Source organism: Oncorhynchus gorbuscha, linkage group LG14, assembly GCF_021184085.1.
Source record: "Oncorhynchus gorbuscha isolate QuinsamMale2020 ecotype Even-year linkage group LG14, OgorEven_v1.0, whole genome shotgun sequence".
NCBI lineage: Eukaryota > Metazoa > Chordata > Actinopteri > Salmoniformes > Salmonidae > Oncorhynchus > Oncorhynchus gorbuscha.
The window spans coordinates 71941887-71967482 of NC_060186.1; the positions used below are offsets into that span (position 1 = coordinate 71941887).

A 25596-nucleotide genomic window follows, 5' to 3' on the forward strand; every position below is an offset into this window, starting at 1 on the left:
AATAAAATAAGACGTCTATTTGTCACATGCACAGGATACAGAAAGTGTAAACTGTACAGTGAAATGGTTACTGGCCCAGAAGCAAACACAGAAGGTGTCCAAATAAAACTATTTTCTAATTATTCCATTTGTTTGCACTATTGGTTAGAGCCTGTAAGTAAGCATTTGACAAGTAAATTTGATTTGATTTGAGATGACGCTTACCTGACACTCTTGTCCAAACTGATGGGTCATGTGAAGGAAATTCTATAACCACCCCCAGGCCATATCTAGCTACGTGGATGGATCACTATTGTCTAGACATGTACATGTTCATGAAATACCATCAACCATAATCACCTCCAGACACACCTTGGCTAAAATGATGGGTCATGTAATAATCTGGCAAAGTGTGTTGTTTAAACATCTAGCTAGCTAACCAATGAACTGGCATAATCCCAACTCCTACTGCTACCAACCAATACAAACGTTGTGGTAGGATGTTGACCTCATCCCGTCAGTTGAGGATGCCTGGTTGTTCTTTAAAAGTCATTAACTAAGCACGCCCCTTTCAAAAAATGTAGAACTAAGAACAGATATAGCCCTTGCTTCACTCCAGACCTGACTGACCTCAACGAGCACAAAAACATCCTGTGGCGTACTGCACTAGCATCGAATAGTCCCCGAGATATGCAACTTTTCAGGGAAGTCAGGAACCAATACACACAGTCAGTTAGAAAGCAAAGGCCAGCTTTTTCCATCCTGTAGCTTTAACTCCAAAAGGTTCTGGGACACTAAAGTCCATGGAGAATAAGAGCACCTCCTCCCAGCTGCCCACTGCACTGAGGCTAGGAAACACTGTCACCACCGATAAAGCCACAATAATTCAGAATTTCATTAAGCATTTCTCTACGGCTGGTCATGCTTTCCTCCTGGCTACCCCAACCCTAGCCAACAGCTCCCCACTCCCCACAGCTACCTACCCAAGCCTCAGCAGCTTCTCCTTCACCTAAATCCAGATGTCAGATGTTCTGAAAGAGCTGCATAACCTGGACCCGTACAAATCAGCTGGGCTAGACAATCTGGACCCTCTCGTTCTAAAATTATCCGCCGCCATTGTTGCAACCTCTGACTAGTCTGTTCAACCTCTCTTTCATATCGTCCGAGATTCCTAAAGACTGGAAAGCTGCCACAGTCACCCCCTCTTCAAAGGGGGAGACACTTTAGACCCAAACTGTTACAGGCCTATATTCATCCTGCCCTGCCTTTCAAGTCTTTGAAAGCCAATAACAAACAGATCACTGACCATTTAGAATCCCATCGTACCTTCTCCGCTGTGCAATCCGATTTCTGAGCTGGTCACGGGTGCACCTTAGCCACACTCAAGGTACTAAACGATATCATAACCGCCATCGATAAAAGACAGTACTGTGCAGACGTCTTCATCGACCTGGCCAAGGCTTTCGACTCTGTCAATCACCATATTCTCATCGGCAGACTCAACAGCCTTTTGTTTCTCAAATGATTGCCTCACCTGGTTCACCAACTACTTCTCAGATAGAGTTCAGTGTGTCAAATCGGAGTGCCAGAGGTCTGGACAACAGGCCATCTCCTTGCGGGTACCACAGGGTCCAATTGCGGATACCACAGGGTCCAATTCCCGAACCAACTCTTTTCTCTGTATATATCAATGATGTTGCTCTTGCTGCGGGTGATTCCTTGATCCATCTGTACGCAGACGACACCATTCTGTATACTTCTGGCCCTTTGGACACTGTTAACCAACCTCCAGATGAGCTTCAATGCCATACAACACTCCTTCTGTGGCCTCCAACTGCTCTTAAATGCTAGTAAAACTAAATGCATGCTCTTCAACCGATCGCTACCCGCACCTGCCTGCCCGACTAACATCACTACTCTGGATGGTTCTGACATAGAATATGTGGACAACTACACATACAAGGCGTCTGGCTAGACTGTAAACTCTCCTTCCAGACTCATATTAAGCATCTCCAATCCAAAATTGGTCATCATCACTGGTCACCATAACAACACCCACCTCTAACACGCGCTCAGCAGGTATATCTCACTGGTCACCCCAAAGCTAACACCCACTTTGGCCGCCTTTCCTTCCAGTTCTCTGCTGCCAATGACTGGAACGAATTGCAAAAATCGCTGAAGTTGGAGACTTATATCTCCCTCAATAACTTTAAGCGGCAGCTATCTGAGCAGCTTACCGATCACTGCAGCTGTACATAGCCCATCTGTAAATAGCCCACCCAACTACCTACCTCATCCCCATATTGTTTTTATTTACTTTTTTGCACACCAGTATTTCTACTTGCACATCATCATCTGCACCTCTATCACTTCAGTGTTAATTTGCTGAATTGTAATTACTTCGCTACTATGGCCTATTTATTGTCTCACCTCCTTACTCCACTTCCACACACTGTATATATATATATATATATATTTCTATTGTGTTATTGACTGTACTGTGTAGTTTATCGCACTGCTTTGCTTTATCTTGGCCAGGTTGCAGTTGTAAGAGAGAACTAGCTGGTTAAATGAAGTGAAAATAAATAGTATGAATCTGCAGGTAGCTAAAGCTAACCAACCAGGTTCAATGTTAGCTAGTTAACATCAGGCTATAACTAAGAATGCAAATGGGTTTCTGATTGAAATAATATTATTACACAAATCATACAGTTAGCTAGCGAGCCAGCAAGCTAATATTCACGAGCAAGCTAACAGTATGCTTTCAATGAAAAATGACTTTCTGACAAAATGAGAAGTTTATAATATCTGAATATGTAGCTAGACGCTTACCCGTATACATGGATGAAGGCTTCACGGCCAACTGGAACCATTTATAACTCTGTTTTGTTCGAAGCTACATCTTGTTTGGCCAGCGTTGTCAAGTTTTTCCGGTTCACACAAACTATGGCGTTTGCAGAAAGTAGCAAATACATTTTCCTACTGATCTGTCGATAGTGCCTGCTAAATTCAGGGCATCAATGTTGTTGAGAAAAGTAGCAAAAACGCTGCAGTAGAAAGGACTATCAACACATACTGAGCTGCTCACATTATAGACAGAAGCATGCTACATGGCAGACCAATCCAAACTCATCTCCTGGCATGTCCAGCCCATCCATTATCTCAGCCAATCATGGCTAGTGGGAAGGTTCCTGATTTTTTTCAGTGGCAAAACCAACTAGGCTCGTAATTTAACAATTGTATTTAGGGATGGAATACACATTTTTTTATTAAGGCACATGAAAGTTCACATGTTCCAGAAGGCATTTCTGCCAAAAACGCATTTTGATTAAAAAAATGTATGCCTCTCCTGTGAGGTAGTGATGTGTGACATATGCCCAGTTCACTGAGACGAGTCATATTTGAGCCCAAACTGAAGTTGTGAGCTGTTGGTTAGATGTGGATCTTGTCAGGGTGTGGATGCAGATACATTTTTTTTAGCTGCAGTGAAGCAGACCTGCAATAGGCTTAGGAGGAGGAGTTGGATTTTGTCAGGGGGGAGGGATCTAAACAGCCAGCCACTCCCAGACTCCCGACCTGGAAAAAGGTGCAGAGTGGAATCTACAGCGTCATGACAACCATCTCCATTCCTTCCTCCTCCTCTTCCCTCCTTCCCTTCCTCTGTGTTCATCTCCTGCACAGGATCGCATTAATATTCCTTTGAAGCCTGTTTCAACTGCAGCCAGATTTCTCCCTCCTCTTTTCTCTTTCTTTTTTACTTCGACTCTATCTCATTCTCTCTCCTCTCTCTCCTCTGTCCTTTCTCCTCTCTCTCCTCTCTCTCAGGGATCACTCTCCTATTTATCCCACTTCAAGGAGGGGCACACCCGCCTCAGGTTTTATTATCTTTAGTGAAGAGTTCCCCCAACACACAATTGTTTTGTACATTTTAGTCATTTAGCAGACGTTTCTATCCAGAGTGATTTAATGTTAGTACATTCGTCTTAAGATACACTATACAGTTGAAGTCAGAAGTTTACATACAATTTAGCCAAATACAAAATATTTAAACTCAGTTTTTCACAATTCCTGACATTTAATCCTAGTAAAACATTACCTCTCTTAGGTCAGTTAGGATCATCACTTAATTTTTAGAATGTGAAATGTCAGAATAATAGTAGAGTGATTTATTTCAGCTTTTATTTTTTCCATCACATTCCCAGTGGGTCATAAGTTTACATACACTCAATTAGTATTTGGTAGCATTGCATTTAAATTGTTTAACTTGCGTCAAACGTTTCGGGTAGCCTTCCACAAGCTTCCCACAATAAATTGGGTGAATTTTGGCCCTTTTCTCTGACAGAGTTGGTGTAACTGAGTCAGGTTTGTAGGCCTCCTTGCTCGCACATGCTTTTTCAGTTCTGCCCACACATTTTCTATAGGATTGAGGTCAGAGCTTTGTGATGGCCACTCCACAATACCTTGACTTTGTTGTCCTTAAGCCATTTTGACACAACTTTGGAAGTATGATTGGGGTCATTGTCCATTTGGAAGACCCATTTGTAACCAAGCTTTAACTTCCCGACTGATGTCTTGAGATGTTTCTTCAATATATCCATAATGTTCCTACCTCATGATGCCATCTATTTTGTGAAGTGCACCCGTTCCTTCCGTAGCAAAGCACCCGCAAAACATGATGCTGCCACCCCCGTGCTTCAAGGTTGGGATGGTGTTCTTCGGCTTGCAAGCCTCCCCCGTTTTCCTCCAAACATAACGATGGTCATTATGGCCAAACAGTTCTATTTTTGTTTCATCAGACCAGAGGACATTTTCCAAAAAGTACGATATTTGTCCCCATGTGCATTTGCAAACCGTAGTCTGGCTTTTTTTATGGCGCTTTTGGAGCAGTGGCTTCTTCCTTGCTGAGCAGCCTTTCAGGTTATGTCGATATAGGACTCGTTTTACTGTGGATATAGATACTTTTGTACCGGTTTCCTCCAGCATCTTCACAGGGTCCTTTGCTGTTGTTCTGGGATTGATTTTCACTTTTCGCACCAAAGTACGTTCATCTCTAGGAGACAGAACGCGTCTCCTTCCTGAGCGGTATGACAGCTGTGTGGTCCCATGGTGTCCCAACTGTCTGTAAGCAATTGTTGGAAAAATTACTTATGTCATGTACAAAGTAGATGTCCTGACCGACTTGCCAAACTATAGTTTGTTAACAAGAAATTTGTGGAGTGGCTGAAAAATGACTTTTAATGACTCCAACTTAACCAGAAGGGGACTAGGGTTCCAATTTTGGAACAACCCCCACCCCCCCCCCCCCACGTTCAGCTGGAAGGTGGCGCATGGAACGCAAATATTCCAAAAAATATTTAACCTCCACACATTAACAAGTCCAATGGCTCAAATGAAAGATAAACACCTTGTTTATCTACCCAGCAAGTCAGATTTCTAATGTTTTATGGCGAAAACATAGCACATATTTATGTCAAACCACCACCGAAGACACAGCTAATTTGCATAGCCAAGTTGAAAAAAAATATGCAATCAACAAACGCAGGATTAAAAGAAAAATAATGCACTAACCTTTTGAAATCTTCATCAGATGACAGTAATATAACATGTTACACAGTACATTTATGTTTTTTTCAATAATATGCTATATATATCCATAAATCTCTGTTTACAATGATGCATCGTTCAAAAAATGCTACTCAAATGTCCTGAGAAATGACGATAGCTCCGGCAGATAACGTCAGCTAACAAGGAATACACATCATAAACTTTGACTAAATATATGCATGTATATGCATGCAATCGCTGTGTTACATTTATTTTTAACGTTACAGGTTTCGTTCACTAGGCTATACTATGAGTCGACGCTCAAAAAGTAGCATTATGGCTCCTCTATCTTGGAGTCCACATAAACCCAAATTTACCACATAAATATTCCCTTACCTTTGCTGTTCTTCCATCAGAAGACCTGGAAGGAATTATACTTACCAAAAACAGCGTTTAGTTTTGCAGTCTGTCTTTCGGTTCTCAAACACGACACATTTCGGTTGAAATGTAGCCAAAAGTCAAGTGGATGCGCACCAAAACGTCGAACTTACATATTATATGTCGATTAAACTTGTCAAACTAACTTCATAATCAAGCTTTAACATGTTATAAAGGTTTACAGCAATCGTGAGGACGAACAGAAACGCATGCATTGTATAATCGATCTTGGAAAAAAGACAGGACCTGAGCAGAACGCGCATAAAAGTGACCTGTTTTTTTCGTGTCTCACAATGAGAAGCCCCATTGAAAGCTGAGATCGCGCTGAAGACAGACTGTTCCCAGACCTGTAACTGCTTGGGAAGGGTGGGCGATGACGTCAAAGTTGGGCCAACTTTTATGATGACAAGAGAGAGTTTGGGAGAATGACTGCCCTGAGAGTTCTGCTTTACATACAGACATAATTTCAATGGTTTTAGAAGCTTTAGAGTGTTTTCTATTCAATAATACTTTTTATTTGCATATATTAGCAACTTTTGACAAAAAAAAAATATGTTTACTATGGGCACGCAATTACTCCAGCGGGGGCAGTAGACAGCCCTATCCCCAAGAGGTTTTAAGTGTATGTAAACTTCCGACTTCAACTCTTTATACAAAAGTATGTGGACCCCCTTCAAATTTGTCTATTCGTTTTTTTCAACTACATCCTGTCACGTTCTGACCTTTATTTCCTTTGTTTTGTCATTATTTAGTATGGTCAGGGAGTGAGTTGGGGTGGGCAGTCTGTTTGTTTTTCTATGATTTGGGTATTTCTATGTTTCGGCCTAGTATGGTTCTCAATCAGAGGCAGGTGTCATTAGTTGTCTCTGATTGAGAATCATACTTAGGTAGCCTGGGTTTCACTGTGTGTTTGTGGGTGTTTGTTTCCGTGTCTGTGTTCTTCACCACACGGTACTGTTTTGGGTTTTGTTCATTCCACGTTTATTGTTTTTGTATTCAGTTGTTCATGTGTACATTTTTGTATTAAAAGAACCATGGACACTTACCACGCCGCATATAGGTCCTCTGATCCTTTTCGCCTCTCCTCTTCGGAAGAAGAGGTGGAAATCCCTTACACAGCCGCTGCTGATAGGTGTCTAAAATCGAGCACACAGCCATGCAATCTCCAAAAATTGGTTTACTGAAGAGCTCAGTGACTTCAACATGGCACCGGCATAGGATACCACCTTACCAACAAGTCAGTTCATTAAATATCTGTCCTGCTAGAGCTTCCCCGGTCAAATGTAAGTGCTGTTATTGTGAAGTGGAAACATCTAGGAACAACATCAACTCAGCCGTGAAGTGTTAGACCACACAAGCTAACAGAATGGTACCGCCGAGTGCTGAAGCACGTAGCACGTAAAAATCATCTGTCCTCGGTTTCAACACTCACTATCGAGTTCCAAACTGCCTCTGGAAGCAACATCAGCACAAGTACTGTTCGTCAGGAGCTTTATGAGATGGGTTTCCATGGCCGAGCAGCCAAGCATCTGCTGAAGGGGTGTAAAGTTCGCCACTGGACTCTGGAGGAGTGGAAACGCGTTCTCTGGGGGTGATGACTCACACTTCACCATCTGGCTGTCCGACGGACGAATCTGGGTTTGGCGGATGTCAGGAGAACGCTACCTGCCCCACTGCATAGTGCGAACTGTAAAGTTTGGTGGAAGAGGAATAATGGTCTGGAGCTATTTTTCAAGGTTCGGGCTTGGTCCCTTAGATTCAGTGAAGGGACATCTTAACGCTACAGCATACAATGACATTCTAGATGATTCTGTGCTTCCAACAGTTTGGGGAAGGCCCTTTTCAGTTTCAGCATGATTCTTGCTGTTCTGTAGGTAAATGCACGCACACACGCACACACAAACACACACGCAGACAAAAACACACACACACACGCAGACAAAAACACACACACACACACACGCACAGACAAAAACACACACACACACACCTTTGACAGAGTGTGTTGATTGGTTTAGAATGGTTGTTGCCTCTTGTAGGAGAGTTGATTGTCTATTTTTAGATCAAGGGGTAGACTGAGGAGGGGTAGCTGGGTGAGAGACTGTAGACAGAGGAGGGGTAGCTGGGTCAGAGACTGTAGACAGAGGAGGGGTAGCTGGGTGAGAGACTGTAGACAGAGGAGAGGTAGCTGGGTGAGAGACTGTAGACAGAGGAGGGGTAGCTGGGTGAGAGACTGAAGACAGAGGAGGGGTAGCTGGGTGAGAGACTGAAGACAGAGGAGGGGTAGCTGGGTGAGAGACTGTAGACAGAGGAGGGGTAGCTGGGTGAGAGACTGAAGACAGAGGAGGGGTAGCTGGGTGAGAGACTGAAGACAGAGGAGAGGTAGCTGGGTGAGAGACTGTAGACAGAGGAGGGGTAGCTGGGTGAGAGACTGTAGACAGAGGAGGGGTAGCTGGGTGAGAGACTGAAGACAGAGGAGGGGTAGCTGGGTGAGAGACTGTAGACAGAGGAGGGGTAGCTGGGTGAGAGAGACTGAGGAGGGGTAGCTGGGTGAGAGAGACTGAGGGGTGGTTGTGATTGTAAGGAAAACTGCAGTCTGAAGGGAAGTCCCCCCTTACACACACACACACACACACACACACACACACACACACACACACACACACACACACACACACACACACACACACACACACACACACACACACACACACACACACACACACACACACACACACACACACACACACACACACACACAGCATTGCCCTTGTAATGCAGGGTAGTGTTTGCTCCCTGTTCCCTCTTTCTCTCTCTCTCTCTGTGTAAATGTCAGCACTCTCACATTTATTTGCCAGAGCCCAGAGCACTGGCCTACCCTCTCTGTTTACCTCTGTCCCTACAGCAATCCCTTTTACCTCTTCTCATCCCCCTCTCATGTTCCTTACCCTTCTCCCTCTCATCACTCCTCTCTCCTCTCATCTCTCTCTTCTCATCCCTCTCTCATTCTCCTCATACCCCCTCAGCCATGTTTCTCTCATTCTACCCTCCTCCTCAGTCATCCCTTTCTCTTGTTTTATTTCCTCACAATCTCTCTCTCTCTTTCCCCTCCTGCACTCTATCAGTGGTTAGAAATGTAAGAATTTTTATGTTGTCCAAGTGTCCCTACTTGTAGTGTTTTGGAGTGCAGCGATGATAGAGTAGCTCTTTGTCACTTTCTAAGTCAGTCTATTTGTATAAAGATGTATTTGTATATCTTATATACTGTAAGCTCCATAGTAATCTCTTATACCACAAAACACCTTATCTCTTTCTTAGGAAGTCTCTCTCACTTTCTCTCTCTCTCTCTCTGTTATTCTATCTCTGAGCACAATGATGACTCATGTGGCTCACACCTGCTCAAAAGTCATGGAACACAGCGGTTGCAGATGTCTGCCTCTGTCTGTCTCTGTCTGTCTCTGCCTCTGTCTGTCTCTGCCTCTGTCTGCCTCTGTCTGCCTCTGTCTGTCTCTGTCTGTCTCTGGCTCTCTGTCTCCTGTCTGTGTCTGTCTCTGCCTCTGCCTCTGTTTGTCTCTGCCTCTGTCTGTCTCTGCCTCTGTCTACCTCTGTCTGTCTCTGCCTCTGTCTGTCTCTGTCTGTCTCTGCCTCTGTCTGTCTCTGTCTGTCTCTGCCTCTGTCTGTCTCTGTCTGTCTCTGCCTCTGTCTTTCAGCCTCTGTCTGTCTCTGCCTGTCTCTGTCTGTCTCTGTCTGCCTCTGTCTGTCTCTGCCTCTGTCTGCCTCTGCCTGCCTCTGCCTCTGTCTGTCTCTGCCTCTGTCTGTCTCTGCCTCTGTCTGTCTCTGCCTGCCTCTGCCTCTGTCTGTCTCTGCCTCTGTCTGTCTCTGCCTCTGTCTGTCTCTGCCTCTGTCTGTCTCTGCCTCTGTCTGTCTCTGCCTCTGTCTGTCTCTGCCTCTCTGTCTCCTGTCTGTCTCTGTGTCTGTCTCTGTCTCTGTGTCTGTCTCTGTGTCTGTCTCTGCCTCTGTGTCTGTCTCTGTCTCTGCCTCTGTTTGTCTCTGCCTCTGTCTGTCTCTGCCTCTGTCTGTCTCTGCCTCTGTCTGTCTCTGCCTCTGTCTGTCACTGTCTGTCTCTGCCTCTGTCTGTCACTGTCTGTCTCTGCCTCTGTCTGTCTCTGTCTCTGTCTGCCTCTGTCTGTCACTGTCTGTCTCTGCCTCTGTCTGTCTCTGTCTCTGTCTGCCTCTGTCTGCCTCTGCCTGTCTGTTTGTCTGTCTCTGTCTGTCTGGACTGGGGGATATTATTTTCTAATCTCTATATATTGCTCCACTTTACTGATGATTTCTCTCTCTCGCTTTCTCTCCTTCTCTTTCGCTCTCGCTCTCTCTCTCTCTATCTCTCTTGTTCTCTCCATCCAGTGAGTGACAGCTGTTTTAGGAACCTGGCAGAGGACCGCAGTGGAATCAACCTAAAAGATCTGGTGCACGACCCGTCCCTGTAAGTCTTCCAACTCTAAACCCCCAGCACATTTACACCAACACACACACACACCCACCAGTCTGCTCTTGTTTATTACCAGTAGTAACATGGTGTATTAGTGTAGATGTGTCAGGGTGTGTTAGTGTAGATGTGTCAGGGTGTATTAGTGTAGATGTGTCAGGGTGTGTTAGTGTACATGTGTCAGGGTGTGTTAGTGTATATGTGTCAGGGTGTATTAGTGTAGATGTGTCAGGGTGTATTAGTGTAGATGTGTCAGGGTGTATCCGCGTAGATGTGTCAGGGTGTATCAGTGTAGATGTACCAGGGTGTATCAGTGTAGATGTGTCAGGGTGTATCAGTGTAGATGTACCATGCCGTGTTAGTGTAGATGTGCCAGGGTGTATTAGTGTAGATGTGCCAGGGTGTATCAGTGTAGATGTGTCGGGGTGTATCAGTGTAGATGTACCAGGCCGTGTTAGTGTAGATGTGTCGGGGTGTATCAGTGTAGATGTGTCAGGGTGTATCAGTGTAGATGTGTCAGGGTGTATCAGTGTAGATGTGTCAGGGTGTATCAGTGTAGATGTGCCAGGGTGTATCAGTGTAGATGTGCCAGGGTGTATCAGTGTAGATGTGTCAGGGTGTATCAGTGTAGATGTGTCAGGGTTTATCAGTGTAGATGTGTCAGGGTGTAGATGTGTCAGGGTGTATCAGCGTAGGTGTGCCAGGGTGTATCAGTGTAGATGTGTCAGGGTGTATCAGCGTAGATGTGCCAGGGTGTATCAGTGTAGATGTGTCAGGGTGTATTAGTGTAGCTGTGTCAGGGTGTATTAGTGTAGCTGTGTCAGGGTGTATTAGTGTAGATGTGCCAGGGTGTATCAGTGTAGATGTGCCAGGGCGTATCAATGTAGATGTGCCAGGGTGTAGATGTGTCAGGGTGTATCAGCGTAGATGTGTTGGGGTGTATCAGTGTAGATGTGTCAGGGTGTATTAGTGTAGATGTGTCAGGGTGTAGATGTGCCAGGGTGTATCAGTGTAGATGTGTCAGGGTGTATCAGTGTAGATGTGTCAGGGTGTATTAGTGTAGATGTGTCAGGGTGTAGATGTGCCAGGGTGTATCAGTGTAGATGTGCCAGGGTGTATCAGCGTAGATGTGCCAGGGTGTATCAGCGTAGATGTGCCAGGGTGTATCAGCGTAGATGTGTCAGGGTGTATCAGCGTAGATGTGTCAGGGTGTATCAGCGTAGATGTGCCAGGGTGTAGATGTGCCAGGGTGTATTAGTGTAGATCTGTCAGGTTGTATCAGTGTAGATGTGTCAGGGTGTATCAGTGTAGATGTGCCAGGGTGTATCAGTGTAGATGTGCCAGGGTGTATCAGCGTAGATGTGTCAGGGTGTATCAGTGTAGATGTGCCAGGGTGTATCAGTGTAGATGTGCCAGGGTGTAGATGTGGCAGGGTGTATCAGCGTAGATGTGCCAGGGTGTATCAGTGTAGATGTGTCAGGGTGTATCAGTGTAGATGTGTCAGGGTGTATTAGTGTAGCTGTGTCAGGGTGTATTAGTGTAGCTGTGTCAGGGTGTATTAGTGTAGATGTGCCAGGGTGTATCAGTGTAGATGTGCCAGGGCGTATCAGTGTAGATGTGCCAGGGTGTAGATGTGTCAGGGTGTATCAGCGTAGATGTGTCGGGGTGTATCAGTGTAGATGTGTCAGGGTGTATTAGTGTAGATGTGTCAGGGTGTAGATGTGCCAGGGTGTATCAGTGTAGATGTGTCAGGGTGTATCAGTGTAGATGTGTCAGGGTGTATTAGTGTAGATGTGTCAGGGTGTAGATGTGCCAGGGTGTATCAGTGTAGATGTGCCAGGGTGTATCAGCGTAGATGTGCCAGGGTGTATCAGCGTAGATGTGTCAGGGTGTATCAGCGTAGATGTGTCAGGGTGTATCAGCGTAGATGTGCCAGGGTGTAGATGTGCCAGGGTGTATTAGTGTAGATCTGTCAGGTTGTATCAGTGTAGATGTGTCAGGGTGTATCAGTGTAGATGTGCCAGGGTGTATCAGTGTAGATGTGCCAGGGTGTATCAGTGTAGATGTGCCAGGGTGTATCAGCATAGATGTGTCAGGGTGTATCAGTGTAGATGTGCCAGGGTGTATCAGTGTAGATGTGCCAGGGTGTAGATGTGGCAGGGTGTATCAGCGTAGATGTGCCAGGGTGTATCAGTGTAGATGTGTCAGGGTGTATTAGTGTAGATGTGTCAGGGTGTATTAGTGTAGATGTGGCAGGGTGTATTAGTGTAGATGTGTCAGGGTGTAGATGTGCCGGGGTGTATCAGTGTAGATGTGCCAGGGCGTATCAGTGTAGATGTGCCAGGGTGTAGATGTGTCAGGGTGTATCAGCGTAGATGTGCCAGGGTGTATCAACGTAGATGTGCCAGGGTGTATCAGCGTAGATGTGCCAGGGTGTAATAGAGTAGATGTGTCAGGGTGTATCAGTGTAGATGTGTCAGGGTGTATCAGTGTAGATGTGTCAGGGTGTATCAGTGTAGATGTGTCGGGGTGTATCAGTGTAGATGTGTCAGGGTGTATCAGTGTAGATGTGCCAGGGTGTATCAGTGTAGATGTGTCAGGGTGTATCAGTGTAGATGTGTCAGGGTGTATCAGTGTAGATGTGTCAGGGTGTATCAGTGTAGATGTGTCAGGGTGTATCAGCGTAGATGTGCCAGTGTGTATTAGTGTAGATGTGTCAGGGTGTATTAGTGTAGATGTGTCAGGGTGTAGATGTGTCAGGGTGTATCAGTGTAGATGTGTCAGGGTGTATTAGTGTAGATGTGTCAGGGTGTAGATGTGTCAGGGTGTATCAGTGTAGATGTGCCAGGGTGTATCAGTGGTGATGTGCCAGGGTGTAGATGTGTCAGGGTGTATCAGCGTAGATGTGCCAGGGTGTATCAGCGTAGACGTGCCAGGGTGTATCAGCGTAGACGTGCCAGGGTGTATCAGCGTAGACGTGCCAGGGTGTATCAGCGTAGACGTGCCAGGGTGTATCAGCGTAGACGTGCCAGGGTGTATCAGCGTAGATGTGCCAGGTTGTATCAGCGTAGATGTGCCAGGTTGTATCAGCGTAGATGTGCCAGGGTGTATCAGTGTAGATGTGTGCCATGTCTGATACGTCACACTGTATTGGGACACCACTAGCTAACGAGACTGTCATCCAGGCTGTCACACACGCATTAGTGTGTACACATATGGGCGGGGGGTGCTGTGTAAGCTTCTGTGTGTATGGCCTGGATGTGTAATTGTGTGTGTGTCTGTGTGTGTGCGTGTGCGTCAGTGTTGAGGACCATGCTGGTTAGCCAGAGTGTGTCCATGTCTGGTTTATTAATGTCCTGGTAACTGATGTAGACTGTGTGTGACCCTCTCTTCCCCTCCCCTCTCTGAGCTGTGCTGAGCTGTGCTGAGCCTTTCTGAGCCGTGCTGAGCTGTGCCAGGCGTTGTTACATGTCACTTCATCCATCAGGATGACCAGCTAGACACACAAACATGGGTCACAATGTGCCACAGCACACCGTGTCTGGGACACCTAGACACACACACACACACACACACAAAGACATGCATGCAGATGCACACACACTGGAGTATGTCCTCGATGTGTACAGTTCTCCCCTCCTGCTTGTTCTCGTGTATGTGTGGAAGTTCTGACGTGTGTGTTGAAGGTTGTCTGAATATCCTCCTGGGTGCTCCAGCCAACAGCGGCGCTCGCCGCCCTCGAGTGACTTGTTGTAACATCCTTTTGTCAATTTTACAAATTGTCACGGCTAAAAGTAGCAGTCTTATGAATCATATGGGGGACAATGCGCTAATTTCACCCACAGAACAGCCATCACTGGAAGGAGGCAGAGACAGGACCACTGGTTGTGCTCTAAATTAGCACGCTAAGCTAGCTAATGCTAGACTGTGAAAGTTTCTTTGCTAGCCTGTGCTATCCCTTGCTAGCCTGTTTTAGCCAGTGTTAGCATTCCCTGGCCTGTGCTAGCCTTAATTAATTAGCCCCTGCTTGCCATGCATGTGTTATAGTGGAAGTGATCTGCTGTGCATGGACTTGTCAGGTGATGGTATCCCAGGTTGAGGCAAATAATGTGTTGGAGGGGGATTAGATAGTTCAGAGAGAAGAGATATCATCTGACCCTTATTTATACTTCTGAGCCAAGGTGTGCCTGGTTACGGATCTACCATAGTTGCTGGAGCCGTGTAGGACAGGACAACGTGAAAGACAAATCCCAGCCAGCACAGTTCAGATTATGTCTGCAGTATGGGGTATGTAGAGAAGGGGAGAGTGGGGTAAGTTGAGCCACCCTTGTTTCTAGGAAACCATACATAAAACTTAGAATTTGACCAAATGTTTAGGAACAGGTCATCATATCATGGAGTCCGAGAAGGAAGAATCCACATAGGAAAAGTGGTGAAAAAACAACACATTTTCACAAAGTCTAATTAATTCATTGTGTTAGAGGTTTTTTGATGCTTGTATCTAAACCAACGTAGATCATTTAAAGATTGTTCTATACATCAGTTGGGGTCTCTATAAGCTTCAATATGAGGTCCTAAACAGAGCATGAACGTGCATCCTTGTAGCTGTCTGGGCTAATATAGTCTAAATGTTTACCCTGCGGTAAGGTGAGCCAATGGCCACGGGGTAAGGTGAGCCAATGGCCACGGGGTAAGGTGAGCCAATGGCCACGGGGTAAGGTGAGCCAATGGCCACGGGGTAAGGTGAGCCAAGTTTTCTTCCGATGGGTGATGTACGCTATTTGTTTCATTTAACCTTCATTTAACTAGGCAAGTCAGTTGAGAACAAATTCTTATTTACAATGAACCCGGACGACGCTGGCCACTCGGGAGCAAACTTTGTTAGGTGTTACACCTGTGTTTAAAAGTGTTAAAATTATCAAAGGACAAATGATTGTAATTGTGTTTGGGAAATAAAGACAGACGTGGTTGTAATTTAATTACAAAGGTAGTGCTGATATTTCATTAAGAAAATACATTTATAGGCAGCTTAACTTCCTCTGTTTGGTGGATTTAAGTTGTACCAAGAAACCCAAGAGACAAGTTATCTTTTCAAAACTGTTATGTTTACATGACTTCTGATTGTTTCCAGGGTTACACAACATCCATACGTAGATATCTTTGTTATAAAGAATACTGTATTTCCCTTGACGGAGTGATGCTGAATGTAATAAATGTCTCAATTTAATCCACTCCCCTATGTGTCCTACATATGGTTGGATTGTCCTTTAGTGTATCTCTGTATGTGTTGGTCTAGGTGTGTGTGTGTGTGTGTGTGTGTGTGTGTGTGTGTGTGTGTGTGTGTGTGTGTGTGTGTGTGTGTGTGTGTGTGTGTGTGTGTGTGTGTGTGTGTGTGTGTGTGTGTGTGTGTGTGTGTGTGTGTGTGTGTGTGTGTGATGGAGAGCCCTGAACAAAGGGCATGCATTATTAATGACGCAGCAGATGGGCCTCATCATAGAGCAGGCCCACAATGACACCACTACAGCAGATGGGCCTCATCATAGAGCAGGCCCACAATGACACCACTACAGCAGATGGGCCTCATCATAGAGCAGGCCCACAATGACACCACTACAGCAGATGGGCCTCATCATAGAGCAGGCCCACAATGACACCACTACAGCAGATGGGCCTCATCATAGAGCAGGCCCACAATGACACCACTACAGCAGATGGGCCTCATCATAGGTCCCTACAGGCCATCATCTAGGTACCTACAGGCCATCATCTAGGTACCTACAGGCCATCATCTAGGTACCTACAGGCCATCATCTAGGTACCTACAGGCCATCATCTAGGTACCTACAGGCCATCATCTAGGTACCTACAGGCCATCATCTAGGTACCTACAGGCCATCATCTAGGTACCTACAGGCCATCATCTAGGTACCTACAGGCCATCATCTAGGTACCTACAGGCCATCATCTAGGTACCAACAGGCCATCATCTAGGTACCTACAGGCCATCATCTAGGTACCTACAGGCCATCATCTAGGTACCTACAGGCCATCATCTAGGTACCTACAGGCCATCATCTAGGTACCTACAGGCCATCATCTAGGTACCTACAGGCCATCATCTAGGTACCAACAGTCCATCATCTAGGTACCTACAGGCCATCATCTAGGTACCTACAGGCCATCATCTAGGTACCAACAGTCCATCATCTTGGTACCTACAGGCCATCATCTAGGTACCTACAGTCCATCATCTAGGTACCTACAGGCCATCATCTAGGTACCTACAGGCCATCATCTAGGTACCTACAGTCCATCATCTAGGTACCTACAGGCCATCATCTAGGTACCTACAGGCCATCATCTAGGTACCTACAGGCCATCATCTAGGTACCTACAGTCCATCATCTAGGTACCTACAGGCCATCATCTAGGTACCTACAGGCCATCATCTAGGTACCTACAGGCCATCATCTAGGTACCTACAGGCCATCATCTAGGTACCTACAGGCCATCATCTAGGTACCAACAGGCCATCATCTAGGTACCTACAGGCCATCATCTAGGTACCTACAGGCCATCATCTAGGTACCTACAGTCCATCATCTAGGTACCAACAGTCCATCATCTAGGTACCTACAGGCCATCATCTAGGTACCTACAGTCCATCATCTAGGTACCTACAGGCCATCATCTAGGTACCTACAGGCCATCATCTAGGTACCTACAGGCCATCATCTAGGTACCTACAGGCCATCATCTAGGTACCTACAGGCCATCATCTAGGTACCTACAGGCCCATCATCTCAGGTACCTACAGGCCATCATCTAGGTACCTACCAGCCATCATCTAGGTATCATCTACAGGCCATCATCTAGGTACCAACAGTCCATCATCTAGGTACCTACAGGCCATCATCTAGGTACCTACAGGCCATCATCTAGGTACCAACAGTCCATCATCTAGGTACCTACAGGCCATCATCTAGGTACCTACAGGCCATCATCTAGGTACCAACAGGCCATCATCTAGGTACCTACAGGCCATCATCTAGGTACCTACAGGCCATCATCTAGGTACCTACAGGCCATCATCTAGGTACCTACAGGCCATCATCTAGGCCTATGTCTTGCTCTTTCTCTCTTTTGTCGTTCTTTGTCTCGTTCATTTCATGCTGTCTCTATTTCTCTCTCTGGAAGATTCTCTTATTCTCTCTCTCCTTTTAATGTTTTTTATCCAAATTTTTTTATCCTAACCATTTGCAATGAATGGCTAAACTTTATTTTAACTCTATCCAAAACCAAACTTATCTTTGAAATTTGACATTAAGAGCTATGTTTCCCATGACTCTGAGGGTGGCAAGTTCCCAGTGGTAGACACAGTATTACAATGCTGTATTACCCTTCCTAACCCTTAACCCAACCATTCAGTGTTTATTACCCTTCCTAACACTTAACCCAACCATTCAGTGTTTATTACCCTTCCTAACACTTTAACCAACCATTCAGTGTTGTATTACCCTTCCTAACACTTTAACCAACCATTCAGTGTTGTATTACCCTTCCTAACACTTAACCCAACCATTCAGTGTTTATTACCCTTCCTAACACTTAACCCAACCATTCAGTGTTGTATTACCCTTCCTAACACTTAACCCAACCATTCAGTGTTTATTACCCTTCCTAACCCTTAACCCAACCATTCAGTGTTTATTACCCTTCCTAACACTTAACCCAACCATTCAGTGTTTATTACCCTTCCTAACACTTTAACCAACCATTCAGTGTTGTATTACCCTTCCTAACACTTTAACCAACCATTCAGTGTTGTAATACCCTTCCTAACACTTAACCCAACCATTCAGTGTTTATTACCCTTCCTAACACTTAACCCAACCATTCAGTGTTGTATTACCCTTCCTAACACTTAACCCAACCATTCAGTGTTTATTACCCTTCCTAACCCTTAACCCAACCATTCAGTGTTTATTACCCTTCCTAACACTTAACCCAACCATTCACAATAATGCCTAAACTTAATGTTTTATCCCTATTCAAATTGTTAACCCTTAACTTCGAAATTATAAGTTGAGAGGAACTTCAGAATCTGACGTATGGAGAAACGTAGTTAAACGTCAGAATCTGACGTATGGAGAAACGTAGTTAAACGTCAGAATCTGACGTATGGAGAAACGTAGTTAAACGTCAGAATCTGACGTATGGAGAAACGTAGTTAAACGTCAGAATCTGACGTATGGAGAAACGTAGTTAAACGTCAGAATCTGACGTATGGAGAAACGTAGTTAAACGTCAGAATCTGACGTATGGAGAAACGTAGTTAAACGTCAGAATTTGACGTATGGAGAAACGTAGTTAAACGTCAGAATCTGACGTATGGAGAAACGTAGTTAAACGTCAGAATCTGAAGGCAAATTGGTAAACCATGAGAAGTCAGCTGTGCATCAATGTACACACTCTGCTCTAGAAAACATGTCCCCTACCACTGCTACACACACATACTGTATACCACTACGGAACAACACACGCACACGAACACACACATACTGTTGTCGTGTCTTTGGCTATGCCGGATTCATTGATATGACATGCTATTCTATAAAATCATTTCTCCGTAAATAATATTACCTGACAGAGCTAATCATGTAAGTGTAATTAGCTAGAGAGTCGGGCACCGCAAAATAATATTTATAGAGCTGTTATCTTCTGAATAAACTCTTAAAGACCTAATAATATTTTACATCCAAAGCATATATGGATGTAAATGCATATATAGGAAGGGAGAAGAGGCTGTGTTTGAAAAGTTTTATAGCCCATGTCCCTCCACAGAGGCGGGCCATGGAGTGAGCAGCCCTAACTTATGAAAACCCAAATCTCACATTTTAGAAGCTAAAATCACATTTCATCCCATCACAAATCATTTCATATTCAAACATTTCAATTGAACAACAATTCCATGTGAATCCGATAACTCTGATGTGTAGACTTTCCACTGTAGAGTTTGTCATCTTATCATTGATGAGAATGTCTCAGATGACAACCGAACTGACATCATATTCATTCATTACCACCGCATATGTTCAATTGGTCGGATTACCAGAATATAGTTCATTTCCCCCCACCTACTGATGTTCCCAGAATCTCTATGTTAACCAAGGGTTTTTTAAATGTAATCTCAGTAGGTTAGAGAGAGGAAAAGGGGGGGAAGAGGTATTTATGACTGTCATAAACCTATCCCCAGGCCAACGTCATGACCCTGTATACCAGTACGCAACAACACACACGCACATACACTTGTATGCAACAACACACATACACACACATACACATACTTCAGAGACAGGGCATCCCGAAACACTGCCACGAAGCAAACACACACTCACGATAAACCATGCGCGAGGCAACCAGAGGCTTCAGATAGAATGGGGTTGCCTAGGAAACAGATGGTGGGAAGGAACCCTAGTTATTTGTGTTCAGCATATTTTCATTTGGGCTGAAACATGGAGACAGGGGGAAAAAACGACAGAGAAGTGATTTGTCCTGACAGGTCCATTTCTTTCCCGGGGTGAAACACACTGTCTAAAAAGCCCCAGTACACACATACACACCTCATCGCTGAGAGTAAATCCTCCACACTCCCGACCATTTAGAGTGTCTGTGTCTGTGTGTAGAGCTGTTTCACTTTCAGCCTGCCGATGTTTCTCCTTTTTCTGCAATACCTGAGCTGGCCACCAGAGAGCGCCGTGGTACACCGCTCAAGAGCAGACTCCTTGTGTGAGATCTCCCTAGTGGGCCGTGTTTAGGAATGCCTTTCAAAGCCATTCATTTCTCTCCTTCCCTCTCTGTTTCGGACTCTCTAGGCCTTCTCCTGGCTCCCTCCCCAAAGGACAAAATATTTTCACATGACCCTCCCATTGTACCATAAAATAAATTGAACACCCTCCCCATCATATAATTAACTCATAATAATGTTTATGACCGACAATAACTGTAGTGGCCCTGTTTTTAAACATGTGGATATCGACTTTGTCACTTCAGTATGCTTTGGTGGCACAGTCGATGCCACGTAGGGCTACTGGTCAGAAGGTTGAGGGTTTGCAGACCACCACCGACAAGCTCACTCTCCCTGCCTGTTTCATTACGCTACGATCAGAGCCGGCTGCAAACAATCATCAACTAGAGGTCAATCTGATAATTATATAAAGTCATTTTACACACACTTCAATAATATTGTTTTTTGTTTTCAACACGGTCGACACCACAATAAATAGACTATGTACATCTCTACAAACAGAAAATACATCTCTCCCAACCTTGCAGGTTTACCCAGTATCGAAAGGTTGGATTGACCATCTCCGAATGTCATTAAACGTTTTGGTGTTTTGTGACAGATGTCTCTTCCCATTTATCTATTGGCCTCTGCACAGTTTGGATTGATTGATTGATTGACAAAGATGACCTGGATCGCACATTAATGTGGTGAATTTATTTCCATTGTGCTCTCCATGTTTCTATATAAATACATGTACAATTACATAGATACAGACACATCGCAGAGATGGAGACGGGAAAATGCTCAACCTCCGCATTCGTATGAGGGGGGAGTTTAAGTACAATACTTACAAACTTGTTTGGCTGGTAGCTTATTCTTTAGATGTTTGGGACTGCTGGTGAACAAGGATGTGCAGGATTAACCAAAGAGAGATGGACTAGCACACACAGTCTTTAGGGTGTCTATAACTAGGTTTCCATCCAATTGGCGACACATTTTCATGTGAATATTCTAAAATCTTCATTAAAAACAATATGCCGTTTCAGAGTTTGCTTGAGGAAAATGTGACGCCAGACAACATGACAGGGGACATGGACTTCATATGTATTCAGATCCAACTTGAGGGCATCCAGCACCATCCGTAAACCAGGGATATTGACCAAATGAGCCACATTTACGTGTCCTTAAAAACAGCCCGTGTTGGGCTACTATCCTTAAACAATAATTATCCACCTCACGGTTCAGCTGTCAGAGACTTGAGCACTAAATGTATCAGGGTATTGCAAGCAAAGGCCTGTAGGCTTATGTGTCCTCTGTATGATATATTTGAATAACTATATATACAGTGTATATATAGCCTGTATACTGGAAGAGAAGTTTAGGCCTTACCCCAGAGAGACGGAGTTATGCTGGTGGCATGCTATGATCCCGACATTGATTTCTTTATGTCGTACTGCCTATTTTATATACAGATACTCTGTAGATGTATCAAGGGAGGCTAATTGGTTAATTTTCTATCAGAGTATTTTGTATAAAGTTAAGGATTATGTTGTTAGATTATAGAAGTAACTCTGGTAGGACTGAAACAGTCTTCCTCACCTCAAATTCAACTCAGTTGAGTCAGTTGGAGCACTGTGGTGCACTGCCTTCATATCGTAGGCCTGCAGTAGCTAAAGCTTAATAACAGACCCTACCAAACCTTCACAAACATTTCAAAACTTTATTAGGGTAATTCCAAAAGTAATTCAAGACATTTGTTTATAGGGAAAATATGTGCAGAAGAGCAAGTGTAAACCAGGGGGGAAAACGCACCAACATCCCCTGTGACCCCCCAAAAAACCACACAACCCTCCCCAAAGCAACCATCCCTATTTTGAACCACATTTTGATCTGTTCTCCCTCTCAGGCCTGCTTGGGGGAAATAACAGCAGTTGGATCTGTTCTCTCTCAGGCCTGCTTGGGGGAAATAACAGCAGTTAGATCTGTTCTCTCTCTCAGGCCTGCTTGGGGGAAATAACAGCAGTTGGATCTGTTTTCTCTCTCAGGCCTGCTTGGGGGAAATAACAGCAGTTGGATCTGTTTTCTCTCTCAGGCCTGCTTGGGGGAAATAACAGCAGTTGTCTCTGTTCTCCCTCTCAGGCCTGCTTGGGGGAAATAACAGCAGTTGGATCTGTTCTCTCTCTCAGGCCTGCTTGGGGGAAATAACAGCAGTTAGATCTGTTTTCTCTCTCTCAGGCCTGCTTGGGGGAAATAACAGCAGTTGGATCTGTTCTCTCTCTCAGGCCTGCTTGGGGGAAATAACAGCAGTTAGATCTGTTTTCTCTCTCTCAGGCCTGCTTGGGGGAAATAACAGCAGTTGGATTTGTTTGGTTGTGTATCTGGAGGCTTGAGCCTAGTGACTGTTTTGAACTGTTCATACTGTTGTCACAGTACTATACAGTACAGTTAGTAACATCTGAATTGTGAGGGACCTGATGTTCTGTGTTTCTCTCTATCGTCTTTCTCAGGCTTGGGGGCTCTATTTCAGCCTATAAGATCGTACCAGATGAAATTGACCAGATCAAGGTAAGATGAATCTTGAATTTCTACCTGTTTGTCTGTCAACAGACCTGGGTTCAGGTCTGTTGTGCCAGACAGCCTCAATGAAACAAGGCTTAAGTATTTTAAATAGTTCAAAAACTTTTTGACCCCATTTGTATTCATGTTTTTCCCTTTATTTAACTAAGCGAGTCAGTTAAGAACAAATTCTTATTTTCAATGACTGCCTAGGAACGGTGGGTTAACTGCCTTGTTCAGGGGCAGAACAACAGATTTTTTCCTTGTCAGCTCTGGGATTTGATCTTGCAACCTCTCGGTTACTGGCCCAACGCTCTAACCACTAGGCTACCTGCTAGGAACACAAGCATTTCGCTACTCCCGCAATAACATCTGCTAAATATGTGTATGTGACCAATAACATCTGCTAAATATGTGTATGTGACCAATAACATCTGCTAAATATGTGTATGTGACCAATAACATCTGCTAAATATGTGTATGTGACCAATAGAATGAGGGGTGCTGGTCTACGATCATGTCGCCTCATGTCCATGTAATCTTAATTGTTATAATCTGAAAGGTAAAACTAATCCTAGATCAGTCATCCTACTGTGAGACAAATTATTATTCTTAGTTAGAATCACCACCCACCAGACCCTCTTAGTTAGAATCACCACCCCTATGACCCTCTTAGTTAGAATCACCACCCCTATGACCCTCGTAGTTAAAATCACCACCCCTATGACCCTCTTAGTTAGAATCACCACCCACCAGACCCTCTTAGTTAGAATCACCACCCCTATGACCCTCTTAGTTAGAATCACCACCCCTATGACCCTCGTAGTTAGAATCACCACCCCTATGACCCTCTTAGTTAGAATCACCACCCCTATGACCCTCTTAGTTAGAATCACCACCCACCAGACCCTCTTAGTTAGAATCACCACCCCTATGACCCTCTTAGTTAGAATCACCACCCCTATGACCCTCTTAGTTAGAATCACCACCCCTATGACCCTCTTAGTTAAAATCACCACCCCTATGACCCTCGTAGTTAGAATCACCACCCCTATGACCCTCTTAGTTAGAATCACCACCCCTATGACCCTCTTAGTTAGAATCACCACCCACCAGACCCTCTTAGTTAGAATCACCACCCCTATGACCCTCTTAGTTAGAATCACCACCCCTATGACCCTCTTAGTTAGAATCACCACCCCTATGACCCTCTTAGTTAGAATCACCACCCACCAGACCCTCTTAGTTAGAATCACCACCCCTATGACCCTCTTAGTTAGAATCACCACCCCTATGACCCTCTTAGTTAGAATCACCACCCACCAGACCCTCTTAGTTAGAATCACCACCCCTATGACCCTCTTAGTTAGAATCACCACCCCTATGACCCTCTTAGTTAGAATCACCACCCCTATGACCCTCTTAGAAGAATCACCACCCCTATGACCCTCTTAGTTAGAATCACCACCCCTATGACCCTCTTAGTTAGAATCACCACCCCTATGACCCTCTTAGTTAAAATCACCACCCTATGACCCTCTTAGTTAAAATCACCACACTATGACCCTCTTAGTTAGAATCACCACCCCTATGACCCTCGTAGTTAGATTCACCACCCCTATGACCCTCTTAGTTAGAATCATCACCCCTATGACCCTCGTAGTTAGATTCACCACCCCTATGACCCTCTTAGTTAGATTCACCACCCACCAGACCCTCTTAGTTAGAATCATCACCCCTATGACCCTCTTAGTTAAAATCACCACCCTATGACCCTCTTAGTTAGATTCACCACCCACCAGACCCTCTTAGTTAGAATCATCACCCCTATGACCCTCGTAGTTAGATTCACCACCCTATGACCCTCTTAGTTAGAATCATCACCCCTATGACCCTCATAGTTAGATTCACCACCCCTATGACCCTCTTAGTTAGAATCATCACCCCTATGACCCTCTTAGTTAAAATCACCACCCTATGACCCTCTTAGTTAGAATCATCACCCCTATGACCCTCTTAGTTAGAATCACCAACCACCAGACCCTCTTAGTTAGAATCACCAACCACCAGACCCTCTTAGTTAGAATCACCAACCACCAGACCCTCTTAGTTAGAATCACCACCCCTATGACCCTCTTAGTTAGAATCACCAACCACCCAGACCCTCTTAGTTAGAATCACCACCCCTATGACCCTCTTAGTTAGAATCACCACCCACCAGACCCTCTTAGTTAGAATCACCACCCACCAGACCCTCTTAGTTAGAATCACCACCCACCAGACCCTCTTAGTTAGAATCACCACCCACCAGACCCTCTTAGTTAGAATCACCACCCCTATGACCCTCTTAGTTAGAATCATCACCCCTATGACCCTCTTAGTTAGAATCATCACCCCTATGACCCTCTTAGTTGGAATCATCACCGCTATGACCCTCTTAGTTAGAATCATCACCCCTATGACCCTCTTAGTTAGAAGCATCACCCCTATGACCCTCTTAGTTAAAATCACCACCCTATGACCCTCTTAGTTAGAATCACCACCCACCAGACCCTCTTAGTTAGAATCACCACCCACCAGACCCTCTTAGTTAGAATCACCACCCACCAGACCCTCTTAGTTAGAATCATCACCCCTATGACCCTCTTAGTTAGAATCATCACCCCTATGACCCTCTTAGTTAGAAGCATCACCCCTATGACCCTCTTAGTTAGAATCACCAACCACCCAGACCCTCTTAGTTAGAAGCATCACCCCTATGACCCTCTTAGTTAGAATCACCACCCACCAGACCCTCTTAGTT

General features: G+C 44.8%; 1 protein-coding gene across 7 annotated transcripts in view; it reads left to right on the top strand.

The window, feature by feature from the left end:
* Nucleotides 1-25596, top strand: part of LOC123995380 (gephyrin-like) — a 179064-nt gene that overhangs the window by 61213 nt on the left and 92255 nt on the right. For all 7 annotated transcript variants that reach the window (XM_046298937.1, XM_046298940.1, XM_046298939.1 and 4 more), the window contains exons 2-3: nt 10369-10447; nt 22745-22802. In XM_046298937.1, coding sequence (XP_046154893.1) covers nt 10369-10447; nt 22745-22802 — 137 coding nt within the window. The remainder of the gene's footprint in view (nt 1-10368; nt 10448-22744; nt 22803-25596) is intronic.